The sequence below is a fragment of the Epinephelus fuscoguttatus genome, linkage group LG17 (assembly GCF_011397635.1).
Source record: "Epinephelus fuscoguttatus linkage group LG17, E.fuscoguttatus.final_Chr_v1".
NCBI classification, from domain to species: Eukaryota; Metazoa; Chordata; class Actinopteri; order Perciformes; family Serranidae; genus Epinephelus; species Epinephelus fuscoguttatus.
Genome location: NC_064768.1, coordinates 41,566,306 through 41,586,104, shown reverse-complemented (window position 1 = coordinate 41,586,104; position 19,799 = coordinate 41,566,306). Strand labels below are relative to the sequence as shown.

At 39.8% G+C, this 19,799-nt stretch overlaps 1 protein-coding gene and 4 gene segments (V, D, J or C); 1 reads left to right on the top strand and 4 right to left on the bottom strand.

The window, feature by feature from the left end:
• Positions 1 to 118: 118 nt before the first annotated feature.
• Positions 119 to 19,799, bottom strand: part of LOC125904920 (immunoglobulin kappa variable 3-15-like) — a 51,886-nt gene continuing 32,205 nt past the window's right edge. Inside the window, 2 exon segments of the V gene segment in view lie at positions 119 to 766; positions 986 to 1,106. Coding sequence covers positions 459 to 766; positions 986 to 1,037 — 360 coding nt within the window.
• LOC125904918 (Ig kappa chain V region 3381-like) lies at positions 4,347 to 5,570 on the bottom strand. The segment is given in 2 exon segments: positions 4,347 to 5,334; positions 5,442 to 5,570. Coding segments are annotated over 2 exon segments (417 nt in total).
• Positions 5,774 to 7,790, top strand: LOC125904907 (Ig kappa-b4 chain C region-like). The segment is given in 3 exon segments: positions 5,774 to 6,005; positions 6,385 to 6,460; positions 7,286 to 7,790. Coding segments are annotated over 3 exon segments (504 nt in total).
• On the bottom strand, positions 8,960 to 9,628 carry LOC125904923 (immunoglobulin kappa variable 3-15-like). The segment is given in 2 exon segments: positions 8,960 to 9,288; positions 9,508 to 9,628. Coding segments are annotated over 2 exon segments (360 nt in total).
• The window catches only part of LOC125905157 (uncharacterized), a 5,233-nt gene continuing 928 nt past the window's right edge, over positions 15,495 to 19,799 (bottom strand). Inside the window, exons 3-5 of the mRNA XM_049603043.1 lie at positions 17,697 to 17,784; positions 15,975 to 16,077; positions 15,495 to 15,867 (exon numbers count right to left, since the gene is read on the bottom strand). Of these exons, the coding sequence (XP_049459000.1) occupies positions 15,542 to 15,867; positions 15,975 to 16,077; positions 17,697 to 17,784 (517 nt within the window). The 3' untranslated portion in view covers positions 15,495 to 15,541. The remainder of the gene's footprint in view (positions 15,868 to 15,974; positions 16,078 to 17,696; positions 17,785 to 19,799) is intronic.

Below are 19,799 nucleotides of genomic sequence, written 5' to 3'. Positions count from 1 at the left end.
TTGGAATACAAAACACACAAAATGGCTGAATTATGTTGTCCACATAAGTAATTGCACAACATGACAAAACATTGATATCAACTGTTGTTATTTATTTAAAAAATGAGTTCCTTAAAGATCCAATGAAAAATGGTAAGATTTTTAATATATAATATTTACATTCATACATTCATGTGTTATCATACTCTATGAATTAAATTATTATTATTCTATTATGAATCATGAAATTATTCTTCAACAGAGTTTAGCTTTGATGTGCAGCAGAATGTTAAAGGCCTGAATAACTAAACTATACATAGTGTTTATTTACAGTATATTTAGATAATAAATGTTATAAGTGAATTATTCTTAACTGCATTTTTTGTTCTGAGTAAAACTTGTGTTGTTTTAGTTTCAGTGCAGCTGTTGAGTCAGATCAGTTCCTCTCCAGCTGAGGGAGGTTTTTGTACGACGTTGTATCACTGTGTGAACGGGTAGCTGTAACTCTGCTGACAGTAGTAAACTCCTGAATCTTCAGCCTGAACTCCTCTGATGGTCAGAGTGAAGTCAGTCCCAGATCCACTCCCACTAAAACGATCTGAAACTCCAGACTGACGAGTTGTAGCTGAATAAATCAGGAGTTTAGGAGCTTCTCCAGGTTTCTGAAGGTACCAGTGGAGATTGCCATAAACATTTGAACTGGTTTTACACCTGATGGAGACAGTTTGTCCTGGAGCAACAGACTGAGATCCAGGAGACTGAGTCAGGATGATTTCTCCTGATGAATCTGAAAACATGACAAAGAGGAGAAGGGTTATTGAGACAGATGCAGCTTGCAGAAAGATGATCAACATCCAAACAGAAGAGTCTCATTTCTTTAACATGGAGAATAGATGGAAGAAGGTAAATGCTGCTTGTTTCAGTGTTTCTCCATCAGAGCAGAACATCATTGTGGTGAACCTGGTTGCATCCTGAAGCAAAGTTTTCAGACAGAAGAGAGTCTCACCCTGAACAAGGAGCCCCAGGGTGGCCAGCAGTAGAATCAGTGACATCATCATTGTGCTGCCGGCGTGTCAGTGGCTGTGAAAGGCCTGGACAGCCACTGATCAACACTGGCCTCTTAACGGCTGGGAGCAGAGAGGCAGGACACATATGCAAACACACAGAGTCAGTCAACTGGAGCTGTCCTCAACATATCAGGCTGTTTACTTTGGCTGACAGCGTTTCCTCACATATTTACATATTTATATGGTAGCCCGGTCTTTTTTGACTTCCTCTTATTATTTAGAAATTCTGTTATGGAAAATTTTCACACTAGATTTACCTCAACTTTTTGATATCCAACCATGTTCCCTGGTTTCTCCCCACATGTGTCATGTCTTGTGTTGATTCCTGCCTTTGTGTTTTCCTGCTTTGTCACGATTTGTTTCACCTGTCCCTCATTAGCCTTGGTGTCACCTGTCCCTTGTAACACCCTGCTTCTCCTGTGAATTCAGTCTGTGTTTCTCCTTTTCATTGTCACATTATCTGCATTTGATGTTGATGTCTCTTGTCCCTCATGTTTCTCACGTCTTCATGGTTTGTTCCTTTATCAGCTTTTTATGTCCCTGTACATATATTTTTGTTTTAGTCTGCATTATGTATTGATATGTTTGACCTGATTCTTCTTCTCTGAGGAGCTGTTGCAGGTCGACCTGAGAACCTCCCTCCACGTGATCATGTGACCTCCATTATCTAATAAATTCCTTACTGGGCCACTCCCACCCTCTGTCTCTCCTCCTTAGCTTAGTGAATATTAGGCAGGTTCTGGGGGATTGCTTTTGCTTGTGCTCTCAAACACAGGCCTGCTGTAGTTCTGTGGTTTGACAGTGGGAGATTAGTTAAGTTAGGTTAGTAAGTAGTAGCTTGGCTATATGTGGTGAACCTAACATTTGCTGTACAACTTGATGGGTGAGGTTTAGGCCTGTCTTTGTGCATGTGGCTTTGATAGCCAACTTAGTAGTTGTTCAGTGTAGGAGAGGCCTTTAATATGGCCTCCCTTGATGACTTTATTGAGACACCCTCAGAGGAGTTGGTTGATCAGTTTACCAGAGATCAGCTGCTGAAACTTGTTCATTATTATCAAGATTACTCCTGAGTATAAACACGTAAAGGAAAGTATTTAAAATGTTCTCAAAGCTACCTTGACTGACCATGATATTTTCAAGACCACAGGCCTCAACTGAGCCTGCCGTTTTGCTGGTTGATCCTTCCAAAGATTCCTCAAATCTGTCTCCTTCACTGTCAGATGCTGCTGTTCAGTTGGGTTAAAAGAGCTGGTGTTACAGGAAACAGTTGAACAAATGCTGTTGGAACATGAGCATTTCCTTAAGGAGCTAGAATTTAAACATTTTTGCGTTACCGAGCTTGGCCGAGTCTGAGCCATCTGGCATTGTTAACAATAGCAGGCTGGTTCCACCATTCATGGAGAAGAATGTTGAAGTATATGCCAGGCTTGGACACTGCTTCTCCAAAGTGTGTTGGTAGAAAAGGCTCAGGAAGGTGATTCTGCTTTGAGCCTTCAAGAAAGATGAGCATTATGATAAAGTTAAAAATGCTGTCCTCAAGGCTTATGAGCTGGTTCCTGAGGCCTATAGCCAACAATTCAGGAGCCTCAGTAAGCCTGATAAGCAAACTTAGGTGGAGTTTACTAAGGAAAAAGTAACACTTTTCAATCGATGGTACTGATCGCAAAACAGAAAGCAGAAGATTTGACATGGTTGATCTTGAACAATTTAAAAACTGTCTGCCTGATGTAATCTGCACATATGTTAATGAGCGGAGTGTCAACAACTGAAAAGGCTTCTGTTTAGCTGATGAATTCATGTTGTCTCATAAGACTAACTTAAATAAAGTGCAGGATGAGCCAAAGAGACAATGTGCTCGCAGATGCACTCTCAAGGTCGTGAGTATAATCAGTGTTATTGATTCAAGGGATTTGCATGTTTGCTTATTTAAAAGATGCCTCATATCAACCTGCTTATGGGAGGGGATGTTATGTATTGATGTTTGACCTGATTCCTCTTCTCTGAGGAGCTGCTGCAGGTCGACCTGAGAACTTCTCTCCACATGATCATGTGACCTCTGGCATCTAATAAATGCCCTTTACTGGGCCACTCCCACTCTCTCTCAGCAGCACTGCTGTCCACCACCATTTGCCTCCTTTGTTCTTTTATTTTGTTAGATTCAGTTGTCAATATACTTTATTTAACTAAGCATACTTGATTTGATTTATATTCAAAATGTGATTCAGAGATGCCTGGATATCTGTACTACCATCTAGACCTGATTAATAACTGAGGGAAGGGATGTAGATTTTGTGCTAAATAACAGGACAACATCGGCATCGAAGGTTAGTTTTTTGTATGTTGTTTTTGTGCGACTCTTTTTCACTGTGTGAACACACACTGACTGTTGACATAGTGATAACTCTGACAGAAATAAACTGCTGCATCTTCAGTCTGAACTCCACTGATGGTCAGATTGATGGTCAACATAGTGATCTCCATAAACAGCTCATTCTAAGACAATGAAAACACAATGATTCTTATTTTCAGGTGATTATACATTGAATAAAACATACTAAATTTCTGCTGATATATCCTCTTCATTCCTATATTCTGGACTTTTTAAGCAACTTTGTGCTGCTCACCTAACCTGGAAATACAGATGCCCCACCCCCAGCAAATTCTAATTTGCTCTGCAGGGGGATCTGGCCCCGACGAGCAGAGCCCGCTGAATCGCCTATCAGACCAATCAGATCAGTCTATCTGACAGAGGCGGGCTCTGGGCGGGCGTAACATGATGAGGACAGGGCTGCAAGTCTAAAAGTAAACAGCCAAGATGGCAGATGCCAAAGGACCGCGTCCATTCAATTTAGCTTTGGAAGAAACACTAAGCCAACTACACTTATCTTTTTCCTTGAGAGAGGAACAGAAGACTGCCCTAGAAGCCTTCACTTGCAGGTAGGACGTTTTTGCCATTTTGCCGACGGGATACAGCAAAAGCATAATATATCAGTTACCTCCACTGGTCGGCAAACAAATGGGGCTTAGAGCAATGAATACATCACCTTGTTTTTTGTTCTGATTGGCTATCGTGCTATCCAGTTGTGTGCAGGGGCATTTAATATGCCTCAGTTAGCGCTGCCCCTTGGGTAGGAAGGGTGTATTGGTGAGGGCCAGACTCAAAATCTTTCTAGATTTGAGTCTGGATTTCCAGGCTACTGCTCGCCATCAGAGATGGAAAACAAAAACTGAGTGAAACCACCTCTGACACAGAATAAGATGGGATCATCCCATTATGAAAAATAAAGTCAATCAACCAATCAATCAATCAATCAATCAATCAATCAATTTTATTGATAAAGCCCAATATCACAAATCACAATTTGCCTCACAGGGCTTTACAGCATACGACATCCCTCTGTCCTTATGACCCTCACAGCTGATCAGGAAAAACTCCCCAAAAAACCCTTTAACGGGGAAAAAAAACTGTGAAAGTGAACTGTGTTTCACTGAATCAACACAAGATGTGACTTTCCTGTACTGTTGGGCACTGAACTGTGAGAACGAGCATAATGTGAGCGAGTTCACTCAGATCAGGTCAGGACAATTATCTTTGGCAGGGACATGTCCCTACCGCCCATGTGCAAACATACACCCCTTAGTCAACAAAGTGAAGTTGAGGTGATGTTCCATGCATGCCCTACCAGGGAAGCAAAAATGTTTTCTCACATATTGTCATATGCATGTTGAGTTTGTTTGATAGACATCGAGCTGAGCAAACAGCCTGCAGATTTACATTTGGAAAGAAGAATTTCTGTATGTGTTCTGACCTGAAAATATGCTTTGGAAATAGAAAATTAGATGATTTTTTGTGTTTGTTACACATCTTCAGTGAAGTGTATCAGTCTCTGCAGTAGCTTCCAGCTGCAGCAGTCACTTCAGTTTCTGTTCAGTCTGACTGAGGGAGGTTTATGTACGACGCTTTTTCACTGTGTGAACACACTCTGACTGTTGATCTCATGATAACTCTGACAGTAGTAAACTGCTGCATCTTCAGCCTGAACTCCACTGATGGTCAGAGTGAAGTCAGAGTTTGATCCACTGCCTGAAAAACGATCTGGAATCCCTGATGCTCGAGTGCTAGTTATATAAATGAGCAGTTTAGGAGTTTCTCCATCTCTCTGTTGGTACCAGTGCAAGTAGCTCCCACCATAAACCTGCTGACTGGTCCTACAGCTGAAGGTGATGGAGCCTCCCAGAGCAGAGCTCACTGCTCCAGGCTGAGTCACTGTGACCTGACCTCTGGACTCTGAGGATACAGAGACAAAAACATAAAGCAGCGTCATGGTTTTGTGGTCTTCATTTCAGAGGGACGGATGTTGATAGAGGAGAGGAGTTTGATTCTCTGGACTTTACCTGTGAAGCAGCAGCAGAGGAGAGTCCAGATGAGGACGGAGGTCAAAGTCATGTTTTTGATGAAGAGGAGGATTTCTGTGGCTTCTGTTGTCATGAAGGACAGCTGTCAGTCATCCAGTGTTCAACTCTCAGGACTATAAACTCTCCCAGAGCACTGGAGCATGGTGCTGCTGATGCAAAGTGGCTCTCTATGGAAATGCTCTGACTGACTCCAACAGGGACTTGGATTACTCTGATGATGCTGTTTATCAATGGATCAATACATTTATCAGAGGATTGATCAGGAATGTGTCACTCATCATTTACATGTGGATTTGCTTTGATGACTGCAGAAAGATTTTCTTTCACAACGTCTTCTGTCTGGTTTCATTTAATGTGAGAGGGATCAATTTTACTTTCAGACAAATTTAACAATAAAGATGTAAAAATGTGATTAATTCTGAAACATTGTGACACTGTTTGATAACTATAATGTTAAATAGTAAATTCTTTTCAAAAGAGGAAGTGTTGTTGTTGAGTTTGTTGTCTTCAAAGTCAGAGAGCCGTGTCTCTGTACAGTCAGAGGTTTTGTAATGACGACTCAATCAGTTTGTATCACTGTGGTTGACTTTTGGTGGAGGAACCAGACTGGATGTTGGAAGTAAGTTCAATCTTTAACAAATTTTATTGAGTTACAGGAAACATTTTCTTTTTTGCCTGTGTTACTTGTCAAGAAAATGAAATTGGTGGTTTTACATTTTAACTTGTAATTTTTGGCCAGCTGTTGTGTATGAAACAAAGTGCACTTTGTTTTTCAAATGAAATGATAAATATAACTACCATAATAACTCAGTGGAGCAGAGAGTCATGTGTTTGAATTTTTAGATTAAAGTTGGAATTTGAGGACTTGTAGTTGAAGTTTTGTCAGACAAAGTCAGAGAGCCGTGTCTCTGTACAGTCAGAGGTTTTTGTACGACGACTCAATCAGTTTGTATCACTGTGGTACACGTTCGGTGGAGGAACCAGACTGGATGTTGGAAGTAAGTTTCTGTACAAATATTAAATCAGTTAAGGTTTTAATGATCTGATCTAAATCACTCTCATTGTTCATTTCTCCTCTTTAACCTTGAAGTTGAACTCAAAGCAGTTTTACTGAACTTCTCTTTAAACATTCAGTTGAATTTGTGAAATGTGAACAACTTAAACTGTAGGAAAGATTAAAGAACAACACTCGTACTTTATACATGTTTTAAATTCAGCCTTTAAAACTGTTTTGAAGTTGAGTTGAAATGATTTCAAACCCTGAGAATGAAGCAGAAATGCTGCCAAATCTCTGATCTTGTAAAATGGCTCAAATTGTCTTTTAACCTCAGTTTGAAATAATGTTGACTCTTCTCTGATGCTATTTGTATTTTTCAATCTGTCTGATGAACAATTTCAATTTGGTGGTGAGTTATTTTTGGCTGATAATGTCCTTTAACAGTGGATCTGATTGACTTTTGTCCTGTTGAGAGTTTGGACTGTAAATATGTTTGTATAAATGTACCAGGACTTTGAACTAAAGAATATATGAGTGAAAATATATTCAGTGTTGATACTGAAGCTGTGATTCTTTTATTTCCAGTGTAGTTTGATATCTCTCAGGTCATATGAGGACTCTTTCTGTGCTGATATGCATGAGAGGTTTCTGAAAGGGAAGTGAAACAATGTGTGAGTGAGTGAGTGACTGGTGGAGCAGAAAAAGCATCTGACAGAAACTCCTTCAAGGAGAAAATCCACTCTCACACAGTAAAGGTGTCCAAGTGTCTGGTGTTTGATTGACAGCTGTGTGGTCCCTGTCCTCTAAGCTGATTGGTGTCTCCTAGGTGATGTCCGTCCCACCCTGACGGTGCTGCCCCCCTCCAGAGAGGAGCTGCAGCAGGGCAAGGCCACGCTCATGTGCCTGGCCAACAAGGGCTTCCCCTCAGACTGGAGTCTGGCCTGGAAGGTGGACGGCAGCAGCAGCAGCAGCAGCAGCAGCTGGGAGGAGAGCAGGAGCCCCGGGGTGCTGGAGAAGGACGGCCACTACAGCTGGAGCAGCACCCTGAGGCTCCCTGCAGACCAGTGGGGGAAGGTGGGCTCTGTGACCTGTGAGGCCACCCAGGGCTCCCAGACTCCGCTCTCAGAGACACTGAGGAGAGACCAGTGTTCCCAGTCCTGACCTGACTCACTGGGACTCTGCTACTGGTTTGACTCTGCTACTGCTCTCACTCTGCACTCTGGAACTATCTCTGTCTTTCATTTCACATCTTTCAATAGCAATATTTACCAGCTTGTTGCAATGTTTCAATATTATTTCACTGTTTCCACATAATAAAGACGTGTTCATCAAATCACTTGTTTTCATCTTTATTATGATCAAAGTGTCTGAATGATTTTCTCTTCATAGTAACAGTAACTTTATTAAATCCAGAGGAAAAATAAGCTGATAAAATCCTGTAAGTTCTCTGTGATGAATTCAGAAAGAAAGTTTCAGAATATATGAAATAGGTCTATTTTTACTGAACATTTTAAGAGTTCATAAACTCAGACAAAACTCCTCATTATTGTTTGATTAGTACAAACAGTGATGGTAGTAGTATAAGTCCATCATCTGTTGTCACAATGGATATGAATGCCTTCATGACTGTAAAACTTATTCTGCTATAGTCATTACAGATTTGTCTGTAATAATAAACCTTTGGAACAAAACCCATGGTAGGAACTTTTCAATGATAAATCCTTCAATCAGCTCTCATTACTGAAGTGTCTTTATAGTAAGGACTGTAATATTGTAATAACTTCAGGTGTCTCCAAAGAACATGCATTATTATTTGAATTAATCTACAAAAGTCAGAAAAGTGTTTGTTAAATCTGAAATAAATAGCAGTATATCGTCTGCATAGAGAGAAATAAAATGAGTTTGATCTAGAAATTTAAACTGGCAAATATTTCCATCCTGTTTCTGCTGAAGAACCACAAAGAGAAATAAAGAGATGACAAAAGGACAGAATTAAAATGTGACTGATTTACATACTCCATTAATTGTTTTTGGTGTAATCTATAAAATACCTATTTTTGTTGGAATACAAAACACACAAAATGGCTCAAATATGTTGTACGCATAAGTAATTGTACAACATGAAAAAAAATATTGATATCAACTGTTGTTATTTATTTAAAAAATGAGTTCCTTAAAGATCCAATGAAAAATGGTAAGATTTTTAATATATAATATTTACATTCATACATTCATGTGTTATCATACTCTATGAATTAAATTATTATTATTCTATTATGAATCATTAAATTATTCTTCAACAGAGTTTAGCTCTGATGTGCAGCAGAATGTTAAAAGCCTGATTAAATAAACTATACATAGTTTTTTATATACAGTATATTTAGATTACAAATGTTCCGAGTCAATTATTTTTAACTGCATTTTTTGTTCTGAGTAAAACTTGTGTTGTTTTAGTTTCAGTGCAGCTGTTGAGTCAGATCAGTTCCTCTCCAGCTGAGGGAGGTTTTTGTACGACGTTGTATCACTGTGTGAACGGTGTGCTGCTACCCTGCTGACAGTAGTAAACTCCTGAATCTTCAGCCTGAACTCCTCTGATGGTCAGAGTGTAGTCAGTCCCAGATCCACTTCCACTAAAACGATCTGAAACTCCAGACTGACGAGTTGTAGCTGAATAAATCAGGAGTTTAGGAGCTTCTCCAGGTTTCTGAAGGTACCACTGGAGGTTGCCATAAACATTTGAACTGGTTTTACACCTGATGGAGACAGTTTGTCCTGGAGCAACAGACTGAGATCCAGGAGACTGAGTCAGGATGATTTCTCCTGATGAATCTGAAAACATGACAAAGAGGAGAAGGGTTATTGAGACAGATCCAGCTTGCAGAAAGATGATCAACATCCAAACAGAAGAGTGTCATTTCTTTAACATGGAGAATAGATGGAAGAAGGTAAATGCTGCTTGTTTCAGTGTTTCTCCATCAGAGCAGAACATCATTGTGGTGAACCTGGTTGCATCCTGAAGCAAAGTTTTCAGACAGAAGAGAGTCTCACCCTGAACAAGGAGCCCCAGGGTGGCCAGCAGTAGAATCAGTGACATCATCATTGTGCTGCCGGCGTGTCAGTGGCTGTGAAAGGCCTGGACAGCCACTGATCAACACTGGCCTCTTAACGGCTGGGAGCAGAGAGGCAGGACACATATGCAAACACACAGAGTCAGTCAGCTGGAGCTGTCCTCAACATATCAGGCTGTTTTCTCTTGCTGACAGCGTTTCCTCACATATTTGCATATTGATATGGTCGTCTGGTCTTTTTCTGCTTCATCCAGCCATTTAGAAATTCTATGATGGAAAAATGTCAGACTTTTTCAAAATAAACAATAAACCAAGAAACCTGACATGGTTAGATATTGAAATATTCAGTTCAAAGTAATCCCACATGTAGTATTATACAGGACTCCAAAATTATAAGTGACAAAACAACAATGCTAAATTGTTTTAATGAACACTTTATTGCCTCTTCTGATTTGTTTGAGGCTGCACGCCTCAACCAAAAGTAATTTGAACAATGCGATTTATTCTGATTCATCTCTGATTATTGAGCAACCTTTTCATTCCACAATGTTTACCTGCACTGCTTGGTGTTAACAAGTCAGCAGGTCCTGATAATCTTAAGTCTTCCTTTTTAAATCTAACAGCTGATTTTATTGTTTCTCTTTAACATAAATTTTAAATCCTCCCGTGTCTTTAAACAGAGTTCCTCTAATCTGTAAATCGGCTTTTCTTCTTTTCTATTAAAAACTGGTGACCCAACCCAGCTAAACAACTACAGGCCCATCTCTAAACTCTCAGCCCCAGCCACAATTTTAGAATCTTAAGTGTCTGAGCAGATAAAAGAGTTTTTTATAGGTAAATGATATTTTATCTTTTTATTTATCTAGATTCTGAAAAAAAAGCATAACATTTAAAAGTTGTCAATAATATGGTACATTTGGGGCGTGGGTAGAGTAGTGGATAGTGCTGGTGCATCATGTACAGAGGCATTGCCTCGCTGCAGCGGTCGTGGGTTCGAGTCCGGCCTGCGACCCTTTGCTGTGTGTCAGTCCCCGCTCTCTCTCTCTGTCTGCCCATTTCACACACTGTCCTATCCATTAAAGGCAAAAAAGCACATAAAAGTAATATAAGAATTATTGTACATTCCTTCATATAATATGGTACATTCCTTCGTGTTAGAGACATGCAGTACGGCTGAGTTAGTGTCATGTTTGCCTCCCAGACTGCAACAGGAAGATGATTCCACAGGACAGGAGCCTGATAGCTGAAGGCTCTGGCTCCTGATCTACTTTTGGAGACTTTAGGGACCACGAGTAACCCTGCGTTCTCAGAGCGCAGTGTTCTGGTGGGATAATATGGCACTATGAGCTCTCTAAGATATGACGGAGCTTGACCATTTCGAGCTTTATAAGTTAACAGTAGGATTTTAAATTCAATTCTGGATTTTACAGGGAGCCAGTGCAGAGAAGCTAAAACAGGAGAAATATGATCTCGTTTCTTAGTTCCTGTTAGTACACGTGCTGCTGCATTCTGAATTAGCTGGAGAGTTTTTAAAGACTTACTAGAGCTACCTGATAATAGAGAGTTACAGTAATCCAGCCTAGAGGTAACAAAAGCATGGACCAATTTTTCTGCATCTTTTCGGGTCAGGATAGGCCTAATTTTCGCAATATTACGCAGATGAAAAAATGCAGTCCGTGAGGTTTGTTTTAAATGAGAATTAAAAGACAAATCTTGATCAAATGTTACTCCGAGGTTTCTTATGGTAGTGCTAGAGGCCAGAGCAATGCCATCTAGAGAAACTACGTCATCAGATAAAGAGTCTCTGAGTTGTTTGGGGCCAAGAACAATAACTTCAGTTTTGTCTGAATTTAACATCAGGAAATTGGTGCTCATCCAAGTTTTTATGTCTTTAAGGCAATTATGAAGTTTAGTTAATTGATACGTGTCTTCTGGCTTCATCGATAAATACAACTGTGTATCATCCGCATTACAATGGAAATTTACAGAATGAATATGAATGCACCCACACAGTGTTTGCATGCTCTGGACTTTGTGCATCAGGATGCACTGAGATTCATAACCAACTGTAGGCTCCAAACTCATCACTGTATCCTGCAGGCTTGGGTTGGCTGGCTCTCTTTAAAATTTCATAGACTGTTTCATCGGCATTTTCTTGTTACAGAGCTACTCTTGGCTGACTTCCAGCATATTTATGCCTGTACATTAAGCAAAAAAAAAAAATGAAAATGGCCCTGCTCAGCATGTTTTTATTGTCTGTACCTTGGGTTCGTATAGAGTTTGGTAAGTGGGCATTTATGTCTGCAGCTCCTTATATGTGGAATCTTCTGCAGAAGGACTTAAAGCTGCACTCATTGGTTCTTTGTGGCCATTTCAAAACACTGTTGCAGGATTTTTGTACACAATCTTCTATATTCCAATGTCGAATGTGTCCTAGCTGGTCTTTGTAATCATGTGTAGTTGCTTTGTTTTTTTAGAATAGAATAGAATAGAATAGAATAGAATAGAATAGAAAAATGTTTATTCTGACATGTTTAAAAGAAACAAACAAGCTTTGGTTAGAAAAACTAAAATAAAAATAAAAATATAATAATAAAGAAATAAAAAATGAAAGACATGAATAATCAAGTTGCATAAAGTAAAGGTCAGCCAGTCAGCAAGTCACAAAGACAAACCAAAGAAAACAAAAACAAAAACAAAAAAAACAATCAAACAAAGAAATACAACTCGGAAACATATTTGCATATTTCACGTCTGAAAAGGTGCTGGAAGGAAGTGTGAACTTATGTAGTCCTACCGCTTTTTTCTTTCTATATTTTATCTTTAAACTTTATGTTGAACCTAAATTCTTAAGTGTTACGGAGGCGGTGGCCGTACCCCTGCCTCATAGTTTAACTTTGTTTATAGTTGTGTGTTTCATGCTAAGCAGGCTGTGTGAACCCCTGCACCTGATTGGCTCACGCTGAGGAGGTGTGCCTTCCCTCCACCTTCCATCTCCTGGACCCGTCTCCTTTGTTTGGATTGGTACGGTACCACATCAGCTCCACCAATCCCCAGGCTGCAGCTGAGGAGCAAGGCTATATAAGACTCAGCCAGATCATCAATCGGGCAGCTTGCCAGACGTGTCTCCTGAATTTTGTAAATGTTAATGTGGCATTAACTTGAATGTTTGAAGTACATGAGGCACTTGATAGAGAGGACTGGGCTAGGGAACATAAGTTTCAATAACTGATTGCACTAACAATACTTATAGGCATTTCTTCTGTTTAGAGACACTAGGTTAAGGGGTGCTGTCCTAATTGTGTTATGTTTTGAACCAATCAAGAGTTAATTGGCAATTTTGTTTTTGCTTTTGATTTACTTAGTCTCCTTATTAGTACTCTAGTTTTGGTTCTCTTTGTTTCTTTAATTTGAGCAGCATCCATCAGCCCTTTTCCTTTAGCTTTGCCTCACAATTTCTGTTTGCCAAACCTTGTTTAATAAATAATTTTACTTTTACCGATTACAACTGGTTTATGTTGCTTCCCTTTTTCCACCACGAGCTAGGGGTCGTAACATTAAGCTTTCCGCTTCGTTAACATACAACTCAAACAAATCAAGCATGAAATCCATAAAAATAACATTGCAATCAGAATGAGACATACTTCAACAACAGGACAACCTACATGTCCTGTTCCATCATATATTCCTTCAGTATGTTGTTTTTGAACATTCGTTTGAACTTATTTAATGATGAACATGCTTTCAGTTCCTTGTTGCAATTATTCCACAAGGTCACTCCTTTAACTGTAATACAGTGATATTTTGTGTTTGTTCTCACTAATTGTTTCTTAAATATACTGGTTCCCCTCAGGTTGTGCTGATTTTTTCTCATTTGAAACAACTCTTGGATACTGTTAGGTAATAATTTATTTTTAGCTTTATACATGATTTGAGCTGTTTTGAAGTCAACCAGATCTTTAAATTTTAGAGCTTTTGATTTGATAAAGAGTGGGTTTGTTGTTTCTCTGTAAGTGGTTTTATTTACAATTCTTATGGCTCTTTTTTGAAGAATATAGATTGGATTTGTGTTTGTTTTGTACGTGTTTCCCCCACACTTCCACACAGTAGCTTATGAATGGAAGAATAAAGGAGCAGTACAAGGTGTATAATGATGTTTGATTCAAAAAATCTTTGACTTTGAATAGTATTGCAACTGACTTTGATATTTTGGTTTTGATGTAGTTTATGTGTGGCTTCCAGCACAATTTTTTATTTGTTAATATTCCAAGAAATTTGTTTTCAGACACACTTTCAATTTCAACATTGTTTATCATTCAATTCAATTCAATTTTATTTATAAAGCCCAATATCACAAATCACAATTTGCCTCACAGGGCTTTACAGCATACGACATCCCTCTGTCCTTATGACCCTCACAGCGGATCAGGAAAAACTCCCCAAAAAACCCTTTAACAGGGAAAAAAACGGTAGAAACCTCAGGAAGAGCAACTGAGGAGGGATCCCTCTTCCAGGACGGACAGACGTGCAATAGATGTCGTACAGAACAGATCAGCATAACAAATTAACAGTAATCCACATGACACAATGAGACAGAGAGAGATGCAGGTAATGACAGTAGCTTACAACAACATTAATGAAAGTAATAATATTATAGTTATAGTTCTGGCTACTGTGGTACAATATGTTGAAAGTATGTATTACTATCTGGCAGTATACATGTGTGACAATAGTCATATGTGTATAATCACAGTAGAAGTATGACTAATGACTAATGATGGCAGCAGCAGCAGGAGGCATCTGGCAGGACCACGGCAGCAGCACAACCACACACGTCACGCTGTCCAGGCACCGCTGTGATATGAGTTAATCTGAGAGACAGTGGAGCACAAAGGCTCCGGAGAAGAAGCCGAGTTAGTGACATGCAGAATGGCCGAGTTAGCAAGATGCAGTAATAGGATACGAGAGAGAGAGAGAGAAGGAGAGAAGGTGCCCGGTGTATTATAGGGGGGTCCTCCGGCAGACTAGGCCTAAGTCAGCCTAACTAGGGGCTGGTACAGGGCAAGCCTGAGCCAGCCCTAACTATAAGCTTTATCAAAGAGGAAAGTCTTAAGTCTAGTCTTAAATGTGGAGATGGTGTCTGCCTCCTGGACCGTAACAGGAAGATGATTCCACAGGAGAGGAGCCTGATAGCTGAAGGCTCTGGCTCCTGATCTACTTTTGGAGACTTTAGGGACCACGAGTAACCCTGCGTTCTCAGAGCGCAGTGTTCTGGTGGGATAATAAGGCACTATGAGCTCTCTAAGATATGACAGAGCTTGACCATTTAGAGCTTTATAAGTTAACAGTAGGATTTTAAATTCAATTCTGGATTTTACAGGGAGCCAGTGCAGAGAAGCTAAAACAGGACAAATATGATCTCGTGTCGTAGATCCTGTTAGTACACATGCTGCTGCATTCTGAATTAGCTGGAGATATAAAAAGATTTATATGTAAATGCAGATGGTTGTTGAATGAAGTCTACAGTAATTCATATAGTGTTTACACAGTGAATCTAATGTTGAAATAACAGAGGTAAAAAAAAAGACAAATAGATCCTAAAAAGACAGGAAGAGATGTTCATCAAGTAAGACATGAGAAGATTCAAAATTTCTAAATGACATTTTGATTCTCTTACATGATGAAAATATTTTGTTTAAACTACTTTATCTCAGTTCAGTGGAATGTGGATTCAAAACAAAATACTTGATGTACTTTTAAAATGCGTTTGAAAGAAGTCAGACAAGTTGCACAATGTTCTGATATGACTGATAACTTTAAACAGAGATTAGATATTGTGATGTATAATAAGGTGTCGTCAGCATAGAATGGGAAATTTGTGTGTGTGTGTGTGTGTGTGTGTGTGTGTGTGTGTCCTCAGTGAAGTGTATCAGTCTCTGCAGTAGCTTCCAGCTGCAGCAGTCACTTCAGTTTCTGTTCAGTCTAACTGAGGGAGGTTTTTGTACGACACTTTTTCACTGTGTGAACACATGCTGACTGTTGATCTCATGTACACTCTGACAGTAGTAAACTGCTGCATCTTCAGCCTGAACTCCACTGATGGTCAGAGTGAAGTCAGAGTTTGATCCACTGCCTGAAAAACGACCTGGTGTCCCTGAATTGCGACTGCTAGTGCGGTAAATGCGCAGTTTAGGAGTTTCTCCATCTCTCTGTTGGTACCAGGCTAAACACGCGGGTGAGCAAGGAACGCTCTGACTGGTCCTACAGCTGATGGTGACGGAGCCTCCCAGAGCAGAGCTCACTGCTCCAGGCTGAGTCACTGTGACCTGACCTCTGGACTCTGAGGATACAGAGACAAAAACATAAAGCAGCGTCATGGTTTTGTGGTCTTCATTTCAGAGGGACGGATGTTGATAGAGGAGAGGAGTTTGATTCTCTGGACTTTACCTGTGAAGCAGCAGCAGAGGAGAGTCCAGATGAGGACGGAGGTCAAAGTCATGTTTTTGATGAAGAGGAGGATTTCTGTGGCTTCTGTTGTCATGAAGGACAGCTGTCAGTCATCCAGTGTTCAACTCTCAGGACTATAAACTCTCCCAGAGCACTGGAGCATGGTGCTGCTGATGCAAAGTGGCTCTCTATGGAAATGCTCTGACTGACTCCAACAGGGACTTGGATTACTCTGATGATGCTGTTTATCACTGGATCAATACATTTATCAGAGGACTGATCAGGAATGTGTCACTCATCATTTACATGTGGATTTGCTTTGATGACTGCAGAAAGATTTTCTTTCACAACGTCTTCTGTCTAGTTTCATTTAATGTGAGAGGGATCAATTTTACTTTCAGACAAATTTAACAATAAAGATGTAAAAATGTGATTAATTCTGAAACATTGTGACACTGTTTGATAACTATAATGTTAAATAGTAAATTCTTTTCAAAAGAGGAAGTGTTGTTGTTGAGTGTGTTGTGTTCAAAGTCAGAGAGCCGTGTCTCTGTACAGTCAGAGGTTTTTGTACGACGACTCAATCAGTTTGTATCACTGTGGCGCACGTTCGGTGGAGGAACCAGACTGGATGTTGGAAGTAAGTTTCTGCACAAATATTTAATCAGTCACGGTTTTAATTTCAGTGTCTGAATATTTGTAGTAGATATAAGTTTCCATTGGACTGATCTAAATCACTCTCATTGTTCATTTCTCCTCTTTAACCTTGAAGTTGAACTCAAAGCACTTTTACTGAACTTCTCTTTAAACATTCAGTTGAATTTGTGAAATGTGAACAACTTAAACTGTAGGAAAGATTAAAGAACAACACTCGCACTTTATACATGTTTTAAATTCAGCCTTTAAAACTGTTTTGAAGTTGAGCTGAAATGATTTCAAACCCTGAGAATGAAGCAGAAATGCTGCCAAATCTCTGATCTTGTAAAATGGCTCAAATTGTCTTTTAACCTCAGTTTGAAATAATGTTGACTCTTCTCTGATGCTATTTGTATTTTTCAATCTGTCTGATGAACAATTTCAATTTGGTGGTGAGTTATTTTTGGCTGATAATGTCCTTTAACAGTGGATCTGATTGACTTTTGTCCTGTTGAGAGTTTGGACTGTAAGTATGTTTGTATAAATGTACCAGGACTTTGAACTAAAGAATATATGAGTGAAAATATATTCAGTGTTGATACTGAAGCTGTGATTCTTTTATTTCCAGTGTAGTTTGATATCTCTCAGGTCATATGAGGACTCTTTCTGTGCTGATATGCATGAGAGGTTTCTGAAAGGGAAGTGAAACAATGTGTGAGTGAGTGAGTGACTGGTGGAGCAGAAAAAGCATCTGACAGAAACTCCTTCAAGGAGAAAATCCACTCTCACACAGTAAAGGTGTCCAAGTGTCTGGTGCTTCTTTCACAGCTGTGTGGTCCCTGCCCTCTAAGCTGATTGGTGTCTCCTAGGTGATGTCCGTCCCACCCTGACGGTGCTGCCCCCCTCCAGAGAGGAGCTGCAGCAGGGCAAGGCCACGCTCATATGCCTGGCCAACAAGGGCTTCCCCTCAGACTGGAGTCTGGCCTGGAAGGTGGACGGCAGCAGCAGCAGCAGCAGCAGCAGCTGGGAGGAGAGCAGGAGCCCCGGGGTGCTGGAGAAGGACGGCCACTACAGCTGGAGCAGCACCCTGAGGCTCCCTGCAGACCAGTGGGGGAAGGTGGGCTCTGTGACCTGTGAGGCCACCCAGGGCTCCCAGACTCCGCTCTCAGAGACACTGAGGAGAGACCAGTGTTCCCAGTCCTGACCTGACTCACTGGGACTCTGCTACTTTGACTCTGCTACTGCTCTCACTCTGCACTCTGGAACTATCTCTGTCTTTCATTTCACATCTTTCAATAGCAATATTTACCAGCTTGTTGCAATGTTTCAATATTATTTCACTGTTTCCACATAATAAAGACGTGTTCATCAAATCACTTGTTTTCATCTTTATTATGATCAAAGTGTCTGAATGATTTTCTCTTCATAGTAACAGTAACTTTATTAAATCCAGAGGAAAAATAAGCTGATAAAGATCCTGTAAGTTCTCTGTGATGAATTCAGAAAGAAAGTTTCAGAATATATGATATAGGTCTATTTTTACTGAACATTTTAAGAGTTCATAAACTCAGACAAAACTCCTCATTATTGTTTGATTTATACAAACAGTGATGGTAGTAGTATAAGTCCATCATCTGTTGTCACAATGGATATGAATGCCTTCATGACTGTAAAACTTATTCTGCTATAGTCATTACAGATTTGTCTGTAATAATAAACCTTTGGAACAAAACCCATGGTAGGAACATTTCAATGATAAATCATCCAATCAGCTCTCATTAGAGTTCTCAATTTCAACCCGAGCCCGAACCTGACCCGAATAAGCCCGACGGGTCGGGTCGGTTTGGGCTGACTAGTTAAGTTAATTGGGGCGGGCTGAGTCGGGCTCGGACAGCGGAGAGAGAGGAAAAAAAAAAAGTGTGTCTGTCAGAAAGCGCACTGTGTGAGGGTGTGACAGCAGCACTAACACACAATGCTGCTGTCCATGGTTCTCACTTCTGAGCAGCCTGTGAGGAAGAAAATATGCATGTCTGTTAAGATTATTCCAAATCCATTCATTATTCAATGTTATGTTGTTGATGTTTGAAGGTTATAGTTACCATTTTTAATAAAGTGTTCGAGTTGAAGTTGAAGTATGGTCTGCTGTGTGTGTGTGTCAGGGGATGATAATAGGGCTATAATAATTAAGCAAGAAGAATATGCGAATTATAAAAATAAAGAATGCTGAATTCCGTTCTGACAAAAAAAAAATAATACTAAAACAAGATATGCTACTGTGAAGTGCGAGCGAAGTTTGGTCAGTCAGTCAGTGTTCAGGTGCAGGAAAAGTGTTGAGAGCGGCTGCGGCTCATTAAATGCAGCGGCGCAGCTCTACATGATGCGCAATGGTTGCTCTCCCCCACGCTGACGTTGAAGCCTGTCTGTCTGGTAATATTATTTTGGGACATGAATGATTGGTTGACTTTAAGTGATTAAAGCTACTGTATTTGAGGCAGGGCAGCCAGACTGCTGAGGCGCAGAGGGGGAGCATCATTTTTTCCCCCTAACATTTAAAAAAAAAAAAACAACTCAGGTTCAGTCGGGCTCGGACCCAGTGATGTATGTGATGATGTCGGGCCGAGCTGGTTTCGGGCTTCACGTCCCTCGGGTCATTCCGGTTTTGGGTTGAATTTTTGGGCCCGTTGAGAACTCTAGCTCTCATTCCTGAAGTGTCTTTATAGTAAGGACTGTAATATTGTAATTACTTCAGGTGTCTCCAAAGAACATGCATTATTATTTGAATTAAACTAAAAAAGTGAGAAAAGTGTTTGTTAAATCTAAAATAAATAGCAGTATATCGTCTGCATAGAGAGAAATAAAATGAGTTTGATCTACAACTTTAAACTGGCAAAAATTTACATCCTGTTTCTGCTGAAGAACCACAAAGAGAAATAAACAGATGACAAAAGGACAGAATTAATATGTGACTGATTTACATACTCCATTAATCGTTTTTGTTGTTAATTATGAAATACATGAATTTGCTGGAATACAAAACACACAAAATGGCTGAATTATGTAATACTCATAACTACTAATTAAACAACATGAAAAAAATTATTGAGATTAAATATTGTAATTTATTTAAATAATAAATTTGTTCAAGATCTAATGAATATTGTAAGATTTAAAATAAATAATATTTAGATT